Source organism: Emydura macquarii, unplaced genomic scaffold, assembly GCF_026122565.2.
Source record: "Emydura macquarii macquarii isolate MOO-44397 ecotype Brisbane River unplaced genomic scaffold, CSIRO-AGI_Emac_v2 contig_3517, whole genome shotgun sequence".
In the NCBI taxonomy this organism is placed as follows: Eukaryota; Metazoa; Chordata; order Testudines; family Chelidae; genus Emydura; species Emydura macquarii.
Genome location: NW_027133654.1, coordinates 10687416 through 10706250, shown reverse-complemented (window position 1 = coordinate 10706250; position 18835 = coordinate 10687416). Strand labels below are relative to the sequence as shown.

The following is an 18835-nucleotide window of genomic DNA, read 5'->3' as shown; positions in this document are numbered from 1 at the left end:
GCAGTCATAGGATGCATCAGGCGAGGTATTTCCAGTAGAGATAGGGAGGTGTTAGTACCGTTATATAAGGCATTGGTCAGACCTCATCTGGAATACTGTGTGCAGGTCTGGTCTCCCATGTTTAAGAAAGATGAATTCAAAACTGGAACAGGTGCAGAGAAGGGCTACTTGCCTTATGGGAGGAGACTCAAAGAGCTTGGTTTGTTTAGCCTAACCAAAAGAAGGTTGAGGGGAGATATGATTGCTCTCTATAAATATATCAGTGGGATAAATACCAAGGATGAGAGGAATTATTTAAGTTCAGTGCCAATGTGGACACAAGAACAAATGGATATAAACTGGCCATCAGGAAGTTTAAACTTGAAATTAGATGGAGGTTTCTATCAGGGGAGTGAAGTTCTGGAACAGCCTTCCAAGGGGAGCAGTGGCGGCAAGAAACCTAACTGGCCTCAAGACTGAGCTTGATAAGTTTATGGAAGGGATGGTATGATGGGACAGCCTAATTTGGCAGTTGACTGATCTTTGACTACTAGCGGTAAATATGCTCAATGGCCTGTGAAGGGATGTTAGATGGGGTGGATTCTGAGTTACTACAGAGAATTCTTCCTGACTGTCTGGTGAGTCTTACCCACATGCTCAGGGTTTAACTGATCGCCATATTTGGGCTGGGGAAGGAATTTTCCCTCAGGGCAGATTGGCATAGGCCCTGGGGGTGTTTTGCCTTCCTCTGTAGTATGAGGCGCCGATCACTTGCTTGTGGATTCTCTTGACCTTGAAGTCTTTAAATCATTATTTGAGGACTTCAATAACTCAGTCTTAGGTTAGGGGTCTATTACAGGAGTGGGTGGGTGAAGTTGTGTGGCCTGCGTTGTGTAGGAGGTCAGACTAGATGATCATAATGGTCTCTTCTGACCTTATGGTCTATGAGTCACTGTACTTCTGTTAATTTCTGTAATGTGTTAAATGTGCCTGGTTCTTTACAGACAGATGAAGGTGGGTTCCTACCTGAAGAACCTTAGTCTATTTAATGAAGGGGGGAGAGGAGAGCAAGGAGACGTGCTATGGGAAGAATAGTGTTTGCAATAAAACTGGTACATATACACCTTGTTGGCTTAAGTATTGTCTTTTACAGGGCTAGAGTATAACACGTTCTCTGCCACTAACACCTTAGAGTAAAAACAATGTTCATGTGTATTTCAGTATCTCTGGTTTAGGGAAAATATTACCAAGATTATGCCTGTTCTGCTTCTAACAAGGTGTCAGTGGAAGCTCCACTCAGTTTATTACAGAGGTTTAATGCTCCATTTAGGTTTGTCTTGGTGGTCACCTACTGTTAATTCTCTGCACACTAAAGGTGCACTCAACAGTTCTATTAAATTGATTAATATTCAGGAGGATATAAACTGGCTCTTGACTCAGAACTTTAGACAACAACATCCCAGAAATTTTGGACAAGGACACCAGGGAACAAATGGTGATGAAAATGCATTGGGATATTTAATGTCCATACAAAACAGACAGGATCTTGGTATTTAAGATCTCATTTAAAAGAGCATGTTACTGAGTAAACTGTCTATTCATCTGTCTACTCTGGATGGATGAAGGGCTGAGTTAATTCTTCTTCAGTTAAAACTGATGATTCTTGGGTGTCTTGCTCAGAAGACCATTCCTAACACTATGGAGTATTTAAAAATAAACACTTGCATTGATAGAATATCCTAGGCTTTTCCAACTTTACTTTCCTCTGGTTAACGAAATGTAGTGTGTTCAGAATACTTCAGGAAATTTAGTAAATTATACAGACATAAATCAATGGTGTATGGTTGGAATAATTTCCTCCAGCCCCCTTTTTCCAAGAAAAAAATCAGAATTACATTCACTTCTTATTTCATTACAGGATCTGGAGTTTCATGGAGTAATGAGATTTTATTTTCAAGACAAAGCAGCTGGAAACTTTGCTACAAAATGTATTCGTGTTTCTAGCACTGCCACAACACAAGATGTAATAGAAACCCTTGCAGAGAAATTTCGGCCAGACATGCGAATGTTGTCGTCCCCTAAATACTCACTTTATGAAGTGCACGTCAGTGGAGGTTAGTATATGCTGTCTGGGTCTTGTTCCTATTTTATTTTGTTAAAAGAATACAGAAAGATGTTAAATATACTTCAGTTTCTTTGTCACTTAAATATATAACTGCAAAAGGTTCTTAGCTGGTGGTGGTAGTATTTCAAAATACAAGGGGCTATAACATGGATACAATTTGTGTAAATTGTGATTATATTATGATCTTTTGTGAAAATGTTATACGTGTTATCCGGTAGTTGGGTGATAACAGTGTGGGAATATTCATTTCTAAATACAAATCCTTCATTCAAAAACAACCAAGCTAACTTAGATGGAGTATTCAGCACAGCTATAGTTAAAGATCACTGTCATGTTAAAAAACATATTTCTGTCAGAATGGGTTGTTTTTTAACCTGCTCTTATAAGTAGCATCTAAGTTTACAGTGACTGAAAGATTAGAGGGGATAATGTTTGTTGGTGCATTTGTTAGCATTTGGTGTATAGTCAGTTTTTCTTTTTCAGTTGTATATTCATTTAGTTTCCCCTGTTGTGCCTCTTTCACCTATCAAGAGGAAAACTTTTTTTAAATAGAGAAAGGTTGATTGTAAAACTGGATGGATTGGTTTAATCAAGGCAATTTAAATCAGTGATTCAAATCACTAAGTGGAAATCCTCTTTTTAAATCCGTTTTAATCAACTTTTCCATTTGTACTTCAGTTCCTTTTTAAAGAAAGGTGCATTCTTATTGATTGATATAACTATTAAAACATGTTGATTAACATCTAAATAGAGCCTTTACACTAGATTTGGTACACCTTTTTGCCACCTAGGAGGGAACACTATAACTGTATATGTTTATATAAGCTGTTGCATAGCTTAATATTTTTAGATTCATGTTAATTGTATATTTTAAGTATGTTAGAAAATGGTGACTAATACTGCTTATTTACTAGATAATTAACTTTCTGCTCATGATTTATATCAAGCTGTATTAGGATGGTAACTGGAATTTAATAAACACACAACAGCATATACAATTTTATTTTTATTAAACACAGCAGCCTTAAATGTTTTGGTTATGTAAACTTCTCTTATCAAGACATATTTCACGTTTACAAATAAATGATTTATTAAAGGAACAGAAGGATTAACTGTAGTCAGTGAATTAAACTGATTATTTCAGGTCAGCCTCGGAATGTTTTTTATGGAAATAGATTTTAGTTTATTCAGCATTGATGTTGACTGCTTTGGGTGTGATAGCTCCATCTATTTTGTCATGATTTTCTTCACACATTGTCATCAAAATAGGTCAGTTCTTAGTAGCTCAAAAAAAGTCAACCACTGAATTCCAGTGTACATCTTGGGGGATAATTATGTTGGATCCTCCTGCACTTTTCAGCAAAGCTTGAAGCAAAGTGGCTGTTACAGAAGTAGTTTTACAATTTCAGCAACCTTTTCTTTTATTCCTCGAGTTGTACTTAAGTCTTTGGGTAAAAGATGCATCATGTGAACATGGCACCCATGTTTCAGATTCCTTTCATTGTCTTCTAGTTTTCTCCTCATCTTTGCTACATTTGCATCATTGTCTGTGACACAGCAACACACTTGACGCTTGAATTTTTGTTCACTGTTTGATATAGCTTTTACTGCTTTTTTGCTTTTTTTACTTCTTTTAAGCATTTCCTGATATATCAGTTGTTTCTGTGAAATAGATAACCCCATCTTCTGTTGTCACACAAGCACAGATCGTATATTGCTCCATCCATCAAGACTCAGATTAACAAATTTACCATCAGTGCTTTTTGCATTGCTGGGTGGAGTGCAGCCTGGTCATAATGATTGAATCTCATCAATTAAATGTTAGTTCTGAATAAGCTGAAAGGAAGAATTTGTTGCATAAATGAACTGAGCAATATTGCTGGAATTTGCTGGTCCAGGTTATGAAATCATCCATGATTTTAGTGGATGACGATGAAGGCTTTTTTTTAATAAGGTAATTCACTGTGATGTGTGTTTAGTTGCAGCGCTGTTGGTACCAGCAGGTGTGTCTGAATTTGTAAACATTGCATATGATGCATGTTCGTAGCTTCTTATGTTTAAGCTGGACCCTGAAACAAAAAGGTAAAAAAGTCACACTCATTCATTACTTAGTGCACTGCTTTTTTTTTTTTAGAAGGGGATTGTAAATAGAAAAAACTCCTCCTGCAGCTGGTTTGTACCACTATGTAATGATGATTTATTCTAAACCCATTTTTATAGGGAAAAAATTAATAAATAATAATGGTGATCTAAATCTATTTAAACCTTTGTTTCTAGCAATGTACCAAATAGCTTGGGAAAAGAAAAACTTTTTCTAAATGTTAAAATTCATAAATCCCTAATAAAATTTTAATTTTTAAACAGGAAATCTTTACTGAAGATGTTTGATTATACTGAGCAATGGAAAGCATTTCAGAAAGTCCAGCAATAACAGAAAAATATAATTGATAATTGGGCTCACAACAAACATACATACCAATTATATTTTGAACAGAAACATTTTGAAATTCATAAGCACCCCAAAACACACATTTGACAGTAATTTAAGTTGGAGACACAAGGTGGGTGAAGTAATGTCTTTTATTAAATCAGTTTCTGCAGGTAAAAGAGAGAAGATTTTGAGCTACACCTGAAGCTGGTCCACTAAAAAATACTACCTCACCCACCTTGTCTCTCTAATATCCTGGGACCAACACAGTTGTTATGTTATTTACTAGGATAGTAAGACATGGTAGGCAATCCATAAGAATGGTGCAAAGTATGTTTATTAACCAGCTGATCCAGATTGTTCAGACATGTCGATATAATAGTCTTCAAAGTTGTTGCGTTCTGAGGAGCTTTTTTCATAGTATTTCATTCTGACAGCCAGGCCTTGTATCTTTTTGTTGCGTTGTTTACATTTGGCACATGGTTGTTGTTTTTTTTTGTTTTTTTTTTTACCCCGAAGTATAGGAATTTCTTGGAAAGATTCCCAGATAGGGTCTTTATTATGAGCTGCAGCCATGGCAGTTTTTTTCTTCCTGTTCCCAGGTGTTGAAATCAGTACTAGAGGCTGCCCTCCGAAGAATGTTGGTCTCTCTTCTTCCCACAGTGTCCTGCCTTGACCCCAGTATTTCTCTTGTCTGGTTGCACAGTCTACTCTTTCTCCCTTGTTACATAACTCCCCAGCCATACCCTATCCCCAGAAAAATAAAAAAACAGCAATCTGAGAGTTTTGCTTTTGTATTAGCCCTGCAATATTTATTTATTTTAGAAACCGAGAGGGAGGCAGTTGAGAAATTAATGGATTTCTGTTTGTATCTCTGTCAGTGTATACATGCAAGGAGACAGATGGAGGCCATTCACTTGAAGTGCCCAAAACCATCCAGAAGCAAGGGCTGGTACTCATGAGTCAGATTACTGTCTTCCCTGAGTTGGACAGAGAATTTCCCAGATGGGTGCAGTCATAAATAATCATAATTTGAGAACTGAGCCAATCAGAGCTCAGGGAGAGGATAAAATAGGAGGATGAAACCACCCATGTGGGCAGTGGATGATCCGTGTTGGTGTCTCCTCGAGTCTGAGGCCAGGTCTCAAAGCTGTGATGACTTTGCCAGTGTCTTCTCTCTTCCTCCGCCGCGCGCGCCGCCCCCCCCCCCCTCGAAAATTTTTTCAAAGAAGTCAAATTTTATCCACCCTGTTGTAAAGCCATTTAAAAACCTAGGAGGAAGATTCAGGGGAGTAGCAGTACCTGAAGCACTTCTAGAAAATTACTGGATTTAACGTAGACAGTGGTGCTTTTATGTTACTTAAATGTTTCAGCTCCTAAATTTTCTAACTCTTCTATTCCAGGCTGAAACTTTCCATATCTGGTTTTTGAAAACATGAGCGAAATCCAGTCCAACCATCGGAGTATAAAAAGAGTAAAACTTCTCCGTCTAGTTTTTCCACAGTTGAAATCACATGTGTGGTTTGGGGTAGAAACTTGAAATTTTTTAGGGAGATGTGCTTTTTGGTGGTGCACTGAAATGTTTTGATTTGGATGAGTTGTAAGGGTTTAAAAAAGTTGTTCATGAGCACAGGTTTTTAATAAATGCTTGGCTTTTTACTAAGCATCTCAAAAAATTTTTGTTGGCACTATCACAGATCCACAGGATCTCTTGGAGTAACCCCTTTAGTGTGCCTCGCTCCCAAGACGGACTCACTTTTCCTTCAGGGTTGGCTATCCAGCCTCATCACCTCCTAAACTCAGCTACTGGGGCCCCTATTCCTGGTTTACATGGTGAGCTCTGCTCAGAGAGTCTACCATGAGGTAGACTCCTGGTAGAGATTTGTACACTCTTCAGACCAAAGCACCCCCGCTGGTATTTGCAGTGACACTCCAAACAGCATTTTCAAAACAGAGTAAAATTTATTAGTCACTGGAACACAGCTTTGTTAGTGCTTAAGGTTAGCAAAGAGAGAAGTTACAGCATAGTCGGTCTTGGTCAAGCAAGTGCAGTCAGCTAAGCTGTGATGGAATCTGTGTCCTTTAGTTCCAGGTGAGAACTATGTGCTTCTTTCAGAGCCCACATTTTATTCCCTGCTGAACATATCTGTCCTTTGTTCTCCCGGCAGGGTCATCCTGAATTCACAACTGCCCTAGCCAGAGCTTTCCTCTGTTGAGAGACAATTTGTGAGTCATTGTAGCTTGTGTTGTCTCTCTGGGCCCCTTGTTGATCTGGGTCGGTTTCAGTCAATTTCTTAATGAAACTATTCATTCTTCTTCGAGGGCTTGCTTATGTCAGTTCCATTCTACGCATGTGTGCACCTCTGTGTACAGCTACTGGAATTTTTTTTCCCTTCACCAGGACCCGTAGGGCTGGCTCCAGCACCCACTGGCGTCCCGTGCATATGCCGTGGTATAACATGCGCCGCCTCAGTTCCTTCTTTTCGCCTGTGACAGTTGCTGGAACTGCTCTACTTGCTTCACAAGTGCTTCTTCAGTAGTTGTTGATTATTTTGTTCTTTGTTAGTTAAGTAGTTGTTAATAGTTGATAGTTAAGTTAGGAATAGCCCTCGCCTGGGAGTGGGGCATGCCCTAGTCTTAGGGTTTCAAGTCCTGCGTCTCCTGCAGTAAGCCATTCCCTCTTAGTGACCCCCACAACAGTTGTCTAAAGCAGTGTTTCTCAACCTTTTAAGTAGCAAGTACCCCCTAACTTCTGAAAATTTTAATAATTACCCCAACACTCAATTTTCCACTCTGAGAAATACAATCTTTTCCCCTTTACTACTGGACAACTGTATTTTTCGTAAAGCAGGAGAGTTCTGAGTTCTGCAGTACTGTGTGGCTGTGGCAGATCACAAAACCCCCTGCTGTTTCTCTCCTCCTTCTTCCTCCCCTTCCTCCATATAGAAGCAAAGGTCAACGCCAGCCAATCACGATGGTGTGATGGCAGGGTCACCTGGTGTTCTCCTCACATGTGGGATCTTGTGAGATATGAGCAGGCACTAGCAGTCCAGCAGAGTGGATAGCTGCGCTCCCCATGGCCGTCCGTAGGGGAGGTGCAGGCCTGGGGCAAAATCACACTGTGTGGTCCCTTCTTAAGATTTGTATACTGGTAAAATCTGGGGCTGTCATAGTTGTCAATTTCAGTGCTCAGCTAGAGCAGTGAAATTGACAGATAAACCTGCAGGTCGAGCCTGGCTCCAGAACTGGGCAAGTCGCTGGGCGCTCTGCCTGGCTTTCTGGACACCAGACTTTGAGCTGGGGAGGGGAGCTACCACTTGGGCAAGTTGCAGGTGGCTGCCGCCTGGCTGCCAGCTCAGGAGATGGGCGACAGCCACCTGCTCTTAGCTGGGGCAGAGGAGGCTTCCGTGCAGCCTGGGACCCAGGGATGTGGGCAGGTGGCAGGCAGCTGCTGCCCATCGTCAAGCCAGGGTGTGGGAGGCTGTCTCTCGACTCAGACTCGGGGCACGGTGGCAGCCACACATCTGCGAGCCCTGCTCGCAAGGCGCAGGAGGCTGATGCTGGGCTCCCACCTGGGAGCTGGGACCAGGCGGGACACGGGTGGCTGCCACCTGGCTTCCCTTCACTGGGTTTCTTGCTGTGTACCCCCTGCCTGTGTCTCACGAACCCCTGGGGGTACACGAACCCCTGGGGGTACACGAACCACAGGTTGAGAAACTATGGTCTAAAGTGCCTCGGGGAAGATCACAGGAAGGAGAAATGTTAAGATCTGTAAGGCTTTCAGACCGCGGCCTCAGAAGGAGAGGGAAATCCGGCTGAAGGCCTTGCTGATGGAGGCAGTGCTAAGACTGGCCTCCAAACCGGCATGATCCACCTCTGTGCAGAGTAAGGTGTTGGGGCAAAGTGCCCATTCGGCACCGGCCCCGCCACAGCAGCAGACTTTTTCCTCTTACCTATCAAGGAAGAAACAAACGAAGCAACATGTGGAGAGAGGCCACTCCTCTGCACTGAAAAAGTCCAGGAAAGTGAGATCGAGTGCAGGACCTGTTCTGGACCAGCCGATTGAGGGCCTGCAGGAGAGAGGATCGCCACCTAAAGTGCAACCTTGGGAGCAGAAGGGAGCCTCTTCACCTTCTCCTCTCCCAGGACCAAGGCCACTTATTGCACCCGGTCTAGAGTCCTTGCTTCTGATGGCATGGAGACTCCATGGCTGCACCCAGATGAACGGGTCTGTTCGTCTCAGGTTCAGCAAATTCTGCTGGGCAGTAGAAAGTCTTCCACTCGTGCTTCATACCTGGCTAAGTGGAAATGCTTGACCTGCCTGGCAATGTCCCATGGAATTCCACCCGAGCTGTCATCGATCCAGGCTATTCTGGAGTACTTATTGCACCTTAAGCTGCAAGGCCTAGCTATGGCCTCGTTGAAGGTTCACCTGGTGGCTATCTCGGCCTTTCACCCTCCACTAGATGGGAAATCGGTCATTTCCCATTCCATGATGGCTAGGTTCCTGAAAGGAATAGAGAGGCTCTACCCTCAGGTTCAAGACCCGGTGCCTCCTTGGGATTTAAACCTAGTTCTGTCTCAGCTCACGGGTCCCCCCTTCAAGCCTTTGGCTACCTGTCCATTACTGTTGCTCTCCTGGAAGGTATCCTTCCTGGTAGCGATTCCCTTGGTGAAAAGTGTCTCTGAGATTAGGGCACTTACCTCAGAGCCACCATACACAAACTGCTATATGGACAAAGTCCAGTTGCGGCCTCATCCCTTTTTCTTACGCAAGGTAGTGTCTCAATTTCATTGTAACGAAGATATATTTCTCCTAGTGTTCTTTCCCAAGCTGCATGGCTCTGAGGAAGAATGGAGGTGGCACATGCTCAACATTAGGCGAGTGTTATCTTTCTACATTGAACCCACTAAGTCTTTCCGGAAAACTGTGCAACTCTTTGTTGCAGTGGCGGATAGGATGAAAGACTTACCTGTCTCTGCCCAGCGCATTTCATCCTGGATAACTTCCTGCATCAAGTTTTGTTACAAGCAGGAAATGGTGCCTCTACCGGGTGTTTGTCACAGCCCACTCCACCAGAGCACAAGATTCCTAGGTGGCCTTTCTAACGCAGGTGCAGAACATCTGTAGAACTGTCACCTGGTCATCGGTGCACACCTTCATGTCCCAGTATGCTATTGTCCAGCAAGCACGGGATGATGCCAGCTTCAGCAGAGTGGTACTGCAGGCAGCTCATCTGTAACTCTGGGCCCACCTCCAAGGTCTTTCTTGTAAGTCACCTAGAATGGAATCGACCTGAGCAAGCACTCAGAGAGGAAAAGACAGTTACTCACCTTGTAACTGTTCTTTGAGATGCCTTGCTCTTGTCCATTCCATGACCCGCACCCCGTCCCAGCTGTCGGAGTTAACAGCAAGAAGGAACTGGGGGGGTGTATGTCGGGCCAGCGTGGGACTCCAGGGGGTGCCAAAGCCGGCCCTGTGGGTACTGCTGAAGGGAAAAATATTCCAGTAACCGTGTAAGGAGGCATGCACATCTAGAATGGAAAGGATGAGAAACACATCTCGAAGAACAACAATTACAAGGGGAGTAATCATCTTTTCTACTCAGACAGGGACATGACATGCACACCTGTGCTCCTTAGTCTGCCCTGAGAACAAACTTATTCCCGCCTCCCCCACTGGGTAGGAATGCAAAGGAAACTGAGGCACAATAGGATTCATAAGAATATTACAAAAAATTCCACTTTGTCTTAGGCACAGAATGTGTGCATAAGAAAATCAAATGACTGTGGCTGAATTCCCAGGACAGATGAGTAAAAAGTACGATCTTGGGAGTAAACGCTGACGTATGAGAATAGTATCTGGGAGCTCTGCCTCATTCAATGTACAGCATTGCACATTCAGTGAGGCATAACTGTGCACAGAACCAAGATATCATGATGCACATCTTTCCCCTGCTGTCTGGCACATAGATCCACATAATAGAATTGCTATGTTTTTGTTTTTCGCTTTAAAACACACACTAAAATTCCATACAAAAACTATGTTAAAAGAACATTCAAAATACCAAGAAAAGCAAATGAAATCCAGAAATAACAAGAATTTAGCTTTTATGTGCAATTTAAACTCTGCTCCCTTATATAGGTGCAGAGTGGGGTTTTTCACTTTTTTCATACTCTCAAATTGCTTGATTTTTTTTTTTTTTGTTCAACCTTCCCAAACACATTCACGTGTGTGTAGATACAGATTGGTTAATTTCAGTCTGATAGGTGAATATTTTAAAAAGTTGAAAAGCAAAAGTTAAAAGGTCTTTTAAAACAGCAGTGCTTTAGGCATTCTTAACTGTAGTTACTTCTATGTGCTCCACCTATAGTTATGCATGGGAAGTTTGTACTTCCCAAATTTTACTGTCTCTGTCAGACAGGATTCACAGACATGCTTATAATGGATTTGTGCAGCTATAGGGGAAAAAATTAACCTGTTAATAACTAGCAGGAAAAGACACAGCTCGCCACACTGAGAAACCCATCAGTTTGCGTTCTGCCTCCATAGCTGCAGGAAAGCAAAAGCACACTTCCTGCTGCACATCAAACCTTTCTTTCAAGTGTGAATCAGTTTTATCCTAAATTGTCAACTTGGTCTAAGCCAAAGTAACATAGTAACAATTGTTGTTGAATCTTGAGATGCTTGAATTAACCATTAGTTTTCAATTTTCTCTTTCATATTTTGAAGAGGAAAGAAGATTAGATATAGATGAGAAGCCTCTTGTTGTACAATTAAATTGGAATAAAGATGACCGAGAGGGGAGGTTTGTTCTCAAGAATGAAAATGATACACTTCCTCCAAAGGTAAGGAAATAATATGCAAGGTGGCGGTGATGGTTTTAGTTTCTAAGAAAGTGCTGTTGTGATTTGTATGACTTGTTCAAATTCAACAAATATTTTAATTTATAAAAAGTGTGCCTATTCATATGCTGTAGGTACCCATGAGATTACTTAAAAATAGCTTAAGTGCTTCAGTACAACTTACATTAACCCACTGTCGGTACAGAGAGAATGAATTCTAAAGCTAAGAAGATTTTTCAAAAGAATGCCTTGCCAGCCACCCCTGCTGGTTTACACTTCGGTGTCCCAGTTTGAGCACTTCTGCTGATCCCAACTTTGGAAGTGCGGCATGAGAAGAGAGTTTCTCGGGTAGCTGTGTCCATACTTAGGGCTTTACAGGTCAAAACGACCACTTAAACCTTACATGCAAATCCACTGGCAGACAGTGTAGATTGTGGAGAACGGGTTTAATATCCTTGCATCCAGAAGACTGCCATGTTTTGCACTTGCACTTCTATGGTGGTATCCCATGAAGAGCACAAGCTGATTTCTAGTGTTTGTGGGCAACTGAGTTTGTGTCTGATATTAGCAACGATGAGACTGACATGTTTCTTGTGAAAGTACCCACATCAGTTTTAACTTGACTTCATAAGGGTCCGCTGATTTCTATTGGTGAAGTTAGTTCTTCAAGTGATGGTCCCTGTGTGTATTCCACATATGGGTACGCATGCACTGGAGTCTGGAAATTCTTCAGAGCAGTGTCCATTAACCCGCACATGCACAGAAACTTTGCTTGTGCTCTTGATCAAGAGTATGAGGCAGTGTGGGTCAATATCTTTCCAATTCCTCCTTTCTGCTGCATGGCCTAAGTTGGAATTGTCTTCCTTTGCTATTGCAGTACCTGTTTTAAATAAATAAAAATAGTGTATATCTTAGTTAGCTTCTAGTTAATATATAATTTAGTACATAATAGAATATCTTCCCCCCCGGTCCCAGGACTATGCCTAGGATCCTGGGATTCAAGAATTGTTTCCTGCCATTGTTCCTCTCTCAGCAGCAAGCACGAGCATCACTGGTACCTGTACTGTCTAGGGCAAGGCACATATTTCTGCTGAGTGCAGTATCTGCAAATTCTTCCCACCCGAACTTGAGAGGCCCGGGAGCTCTGACTGAAAAAGTTCCTGATGGAAGAAGCTATGAGGCCCCACTTGGACCGAGGCCCAGGCAGCTATCCTATACGTCTGCCTCAGCTGACCAGTACTGCCCCTCCAAGCACGAACCTCAGAGAAGAGCCATTGACATCAAGGCCTAAGGGCTCATCACATAAGGCTTCTGTGACATTCCCCAGGGTACAAACTGGACTGTTTAAATAGCAGTGTCCCCTTAATTCTCTAGCCTGGGGTGCTTTCTACACTGCTTTACTGCCAGAACCGCCACCCTTGGCCTGCTCACGTGGCCTTCAGCATCTAAATTCACTCTCCGCTAAATACATGAGCACGCTGATCAGTAACTCGTGAATTACATACAGGGCAACACCCACAAATTCCTAGTCCCAGATTTTCCCCCAGAAATGTGTATCTTGTACTGTCCAGTACACTACTGAACAATGCAAGCTCATAGAAAGTCCATCATTTCATCAAAGGAAAATGATAATGCACCAATCTTGTTATCTCAAATGGAGTTTCCCACTCCCAAATGGAGTTTTCCATGTTGAATTCAAACAGACATTAAGATAAAACAATGAGGTTTATTAGCTACAGAAAGTTGGATTTTAAGTATTTGCAAGTGATAATGTAGAAAAGTCAGGATTGATTACAAAAGAAAATAAAAAGATAAAAACACAAGCTAATTCCTAAACTTTAACAAGTTAATAGGATTTACAGCAAGTGTCTTTCTCTCACCACAAGTTGTAATAGTTCACAGGCTGGATTTCTAGAGCCCTGCACAGATACAAAATTTGTATCCACTGCGATTCGCGATCTGCAAAAATGCTCCACAAATATATAGCGGATATCTGCAGATATGCAGATCTCTGTGGATTTCCTTTTAGCCAGAGACTTCTCCCACAGTTCAGAGTCCTTCAGGTGTTCGCTGATGTCCTGAGCAGAGAGATGGGGGGAGGAGGAGAGGTGAGTGGGAGGTCACTGTCTCTCTCTTATACCACCCTTCCGCTCTTTGAGGATTACCCCCCACTGGAGTATAGGCAACATGTAGTCCACATGAGGGTTGAAACCTTCCTGTGATGCAATGTAAATTTCTTGTTTACATCTTCCCCTTGCTGAAGAATGGCTGCTTTTTAACATCTGTTTGGAGTGCTAGTGTGTCTTTGTCTCTGAAAAATTGGTTTAGACCTACTTGTCTTAACCTGGAGCATGTTGTTATAAAAATGGTACATAATAGAATAAAATTTCTCATAAAATGTTGGTACACACATTTTGCCAGGACAACAATATTCAGATGATTCAGTTTTCAAATGATATCTCACAAGGCATACTTTGTAGAAAATTTATCATAGTCTTGTAAAAGTGGGGACCATAATAGTATAAACCAGCACAGCTTCAGTGAGAGTAAGAGACACTTGAATGGGCATAAGGACAGATCTCTGTGGCAAACTGTCCAAAAGAAATGTTTCCTCCCGAAGCAGGTCCAGGTTGTTTCCTCAAACAAGCCTTATTAGAAAAACATGATTTTAACATTTACACTAGGCTTGTTGAATTTAAAGACAAGCTACCTGTGGAAGACCAAGCCCAGTTCCTGTCCTCTCTGGATGAGCGGAGGTTGGTAGCAAAGGTGACTCTCCAAGCTGCGGTAGATGCCCCAGGTACAGCTTCCAGCTCTTTAGCCATAGATCTGGTTATGCAAAGGGACTCATAGCTTCGATTGTAGGGCTTTCTTAGAGAGGTCCAAAATACTGTCCAAGGTGCGCCCCTCTCCCCCTTCAATGAGTCCAACCTTTTTAATGAAAATGCAGATAAGTCTTTACATTCTCTCAAGGACTTGAGATCCACCCTGCAATCCCTGAGGATTTACACTCCAGTCCCCAGGAGGAAACACCAGAAACAGTCCATTCATCTATGATTAACCCATTACATACCCCATACTACTCGCATTCACCTGAATTTCCTTGTAAGTGACAGAGGATTAAGGTCCTGTTTCTCTGTTCCCTCCACCACTGCACTCTCCATGTTCTCTCATACTCAGGCCAGGGGACATTTTTGATATGTACATCAAGATCCATGTTCCACCACTGGTACCAGCTACATCTCCTGTCTTCATCTTTGGAGGCCATCTTACTTTCTTTGCCCACAGTTGGACAAGATCACCAGATACAGTTGGGTTCTGGAGATGATCCATCAGGGATACTCCATGGTTTCTCTCCTTCCTTCTTCACAAATTACCTTCCTGAACCCCTTTGGGGAATCCCTCTCACCAATTGATTCTTCAACAGGAAGTAGAATCCCTGTTACTCCAGGAGTGATAGAGCGCATCCCTGCACAGTACTGTAGAAGAGGGTTCTACTTCCCATATTTGCTAATTCATTGAAAGGATGGAGCATGGAACCCAATCCTGGATCTTGAGCAGCTCAACATCTTTATCCAAAAGCTGAAATCCAGGATGGTAACGTTGGCATTCCTTCAGGAGGAAGCATTGTTCATAGCTCTTGGCATGAAGGATGCATATTTTCACATGAGCATTCACCCATTAGACAGGAAGTTCCTGTATTTTATGGTTGCCCAGCAGTGCTAGCAATTCTTCATCCTTCCCTTTGGACTCGCGACAGCAGCCGAGGGGTTCACAACATTTTTTTTACAGTGGTAGCAGCCCAGATGAAACATCAGGAATATATGTTATTTCCATACCTGAACAACAAGCTACTGGTAGTCCAATCCAAGAGCTTATATCAGCGACAGAGTTTCTTCGGCGCCTTCTTGACACCTTAGGTGTTTGCGTAAACTAAGACAAATCTGTTTTGTCACTCATGAGGATGATAAATTTTATAGGAATACAGCTGGACTCAGTCTCTGTGAGAGCTTTTTGTTTTTATGATTTTGATTTTATGCGACAAGCTATCTGGTCTCTTGCTTTGCATGCAAACTTCGATCTACGGTGTGCTGGTGCCTCTCCCTGTTAGGCCACGTGCACCTACATGACACCTTTCTCCAGACTCCACTTGTGGTGCGTACAAGCTTGGCTTCACTCAACCTACCAACCGGGCAAGGATCACATCAACCCCAAAGTCACCATTCCCTCCAGAGTTCTCACCTCCTTTGCTTGGTGGTCTAACCTGAACAAAGTCCTGGTGGGAACTCACTTCAGCCCTCGCATGTCATGGGCCACCATCTTGATGGCTACCTCCCTTACAGGATGGGGCAGTCACTTGGACTGCCACATTGCTCAGAATACCTAGAACCCATGAGAACCCAGGCTACATATAAACTTATTGAAGCCAAGAGTGGTCCACCTGGCATGCAAGGCCTTTCTTCCCTACATATGCTCGTTCAACATACAAGTAATGTCAAACAATATCACTACAGTGGTCTATATAAACGAACAGGGGAGTAGTGCAATCAGACGTTGGAACTGGTGTGTCAGAAATCATGTTACCATACAGGCTGCATACCTCCTAGGTGTTCAGAACTCCCTAGCAGATGGACTAAGCAAAAGCTTTTCTGCAGGCCACTAATTGGGAGACCCATGACAGTCCTAACCACCATATACTCTCAATAGGGAACTCCACTTTTTGTGTCCCAGATGAACAAGAAGCTTTCCATGTATTGCTCCAGGGGAGCCATCGACCAAGACTCTCGGGGATGCTTTTCTGGACAGACAACCTCAGACACTCTTTTCCTCCCATGCCTCTACTACCACAAGTTATATGCAAAATCTGGTGTGACAAAGCCACCATCTTCCTCCTAGCACCCTACTTACCCAGTCAGTTCTGGTTTATAGAATTCCTGAATGATGTCCACATGCCCTCCTATCAGGATCCAGGCATTTCAGGATCCCCTAATTTGGGATGCGGAGAAAAGTCAAGCACCCCAACCCGAGCTCACTCCACCTTACAGTCTGGTGTTTAGATGGGCGTCGGACATAGAACGCTCATGCTCTGCCGCTGTTCAGGAAATCCTGACCCAAAGCAGGAACAATTCTGCTAGACTTTGCTACCTAGCTAAATGGCAGTGCTGTTTAGCCTGGGCGCATCCCCATCTGCATGCACTTGATACTGTGGGCATTGCAGTTATCCTAGACCAGTGGTTCTCAACCTATTTACCGTTGTGAACCGCATTCAATACTATCTAATGGCCCTGAGGATGTCACATGGGCTGCAGCTGTGAGCTGATTGGGCCGCAGGTTGAGAACCACTGTCCTAGATTATTTTCTGAAAGAACTCAGGTTTAGCCCTCAATTCACTGTGAGTACACCTAACAGCAGTCAGTGCCTTTCTACCCCCAGTGTAAGGATGTTCTGTCTTCACACACCTGACTTGACCATGGTTCGATTTATGAAGGGCTTGATCAGAACCTCCCCACCAATCATTAAACTTATGTCTCAATGGGATCTTAATCTTGTCCTTTTAACACTCAAAGGCTCACTCTTCAAACCACTGGCGATATGCACCATGATCCACCTGTCCATGAAGTTAGCATTCGTAGTAGCTGTTGCTTCAGCGAGAAAGGTCAGTGAACTGGGAGCCAGGATGGCAGACCCTCCTTATACAGTATTTCATAGGGAGAAGATTTCCCTCAGGTTACACCCCAAATTCCTCTCCAAGATTGATTAATTGTGGAACTCAGATATAATCAATAGACTTTACCTGAATTCTTCCCAAAACTCCACACTTCTTCTGAGAAGAGACTTCACTCCCTTGATATCAGACACGCCCTGGCATTCTACCTTCAGAGAACCAAACCCATTAGAAAATCCCCTAGACTGTTACCTTGGCAGAAAAGGTGGGGACAAGCCATATCTTCAGAGGATTTCAAACTGTGTTTCAGGATGCATCTTAGAATACTATAAAATAGCAAAGCTTCCCCTTCCTGGTCATATCACACCTCCCTCCATCTGGGCAGAAGCCGCCTCAGTGGCATCCTTATCAGACATTCTGCTGCAGAACATCTGCAGAGTGGTGACTTGGATTTCTGGCCATATTTTCATGCCACACTACGCTCTAACTCAAACAGCAATGGCGGATGCAGCTGTAGGAATGGCAGTACTACAAATCTCTGCTTCCAGTTTCCTCTCGCCCTCCTCCAGTCTGAACACTGCTTGGTAGTCAACTATGTGAGGAATACACATAGGGGCCATCACTCAAAAAAGAAATGGAAGTTACTTCTGTAACTGGAGGTTCTCTGAGATGTGGGGTCCTTATCTGTATTCCACTATCTACCCTCCATCCCCTATGCTTTGGCTCCAATTGGATTGCGGTAAGAAGAGGAACTGGAGAGGCATCAACTTGCACTGCCTCTTATATCTTTGGTCAGGAGCATGAGAGTTGCTGCACATGTGTGGATCAAAGGACATTGCTTTCTTAGGTACTTATATGGCCCCTGTTACTACGGTATACGTAATGCATAGTCTTTAATTTATTTTATATTTACAATGCTCCTGTGAGGTAGGGAAGAATTGTTTCACCATTTTATTGATAGGGAACTGAGGCACAGAGATGATAAATGATTTCCCCAAGGTTTCACAGGAAATCAGTGGTGGATCAGAGTACTCTAAGCACTGGACATCTTTATTTTTATTTATCTGGACTCTTCTTTCTCAGTATCTTCTCTGACAGGCCATAGCATCATTTCCAAGATACCTTTCTTCAGTGTTTTTTCTCTAGGAACCTCAGATTTGCCTATAAGAAAGGCAGTAAGTTCCCAGACTGATCGAGGGCCCACATTCCATTTGTGTAATGGTAATGTGAAACTTGAATTGGATTTTATAGCCCATTTTTTTTTTTCCACTGGTTGGTATGGTGCCTCAGAATAGATCCTTGCATATCTTCTCTGGCTGCAGGTCTCTATGCATCTCCAAGAGGTCCAGAAGAAGCTTGGGGACCTGGTGAACCTCTTTATAGAATAACTGGAGGCCTCCTCAAAGGCCATCCTGCATTCTCCTGGGTCTGTCCTATCAACAAATCCCCTCTTGTGGTGAGAGGAGAGGAAGCCAGCATTCACACTGATGCCCAATCAAGGGAAATAAATACTTCCCTGTGTAGGTGCTTGGACTTGCTAGCAAGAATAGCAGTCTATAGGGTCTAGATTCCCTTTCTAGATCTATCAAAAACTGAAGAGTTTTTTGAAAAGGTTCCTAAGCAGTTAGTCAGCCTGCCATTCTCAGTAGCCTGCAAGTTTCTCCTCATCAGAGGCAGTCAGGGAGCCTTTTATTACTGATGGCTCCTGGACACTCCTGACATACTGTTTAGTATTGCTTATTGATTATATGTTTTCCCCAAAAATGCACTTGGGACAATCTTACCAGAAAAA

General features: G+C 42.8%; 1 protein-coding gene across 16 annotated transcripts in view; it reads left to right on the top strand.

Annotated features, from left to right (window-relative positions):
- The window catches only part of AFDN (afadin, adherens junction formation factor), a 213548-nt gene that overhangs the window by 61405 nt on the left and 133308 nt on the right, over positions 1 to 18835 (top strand). For all 16 annotated transcript variants that reach the window (XM_067535945.1, XM_067535932.1, XM_067535930.1 and 13 more), the window contains exons 2-3: positions 1898 to 2093; positions 11266 to 11381. In XM_067535945.1, coding sequence (XP_067392046.1) covers positions 1898 to 2093; positions 11266 to 11381 — 312 coding nt within the window. The remainder of the gene's footprint in view (positions 1 to 1897; positions 2094 to 11265; positions 11382 to 18835) is intronic.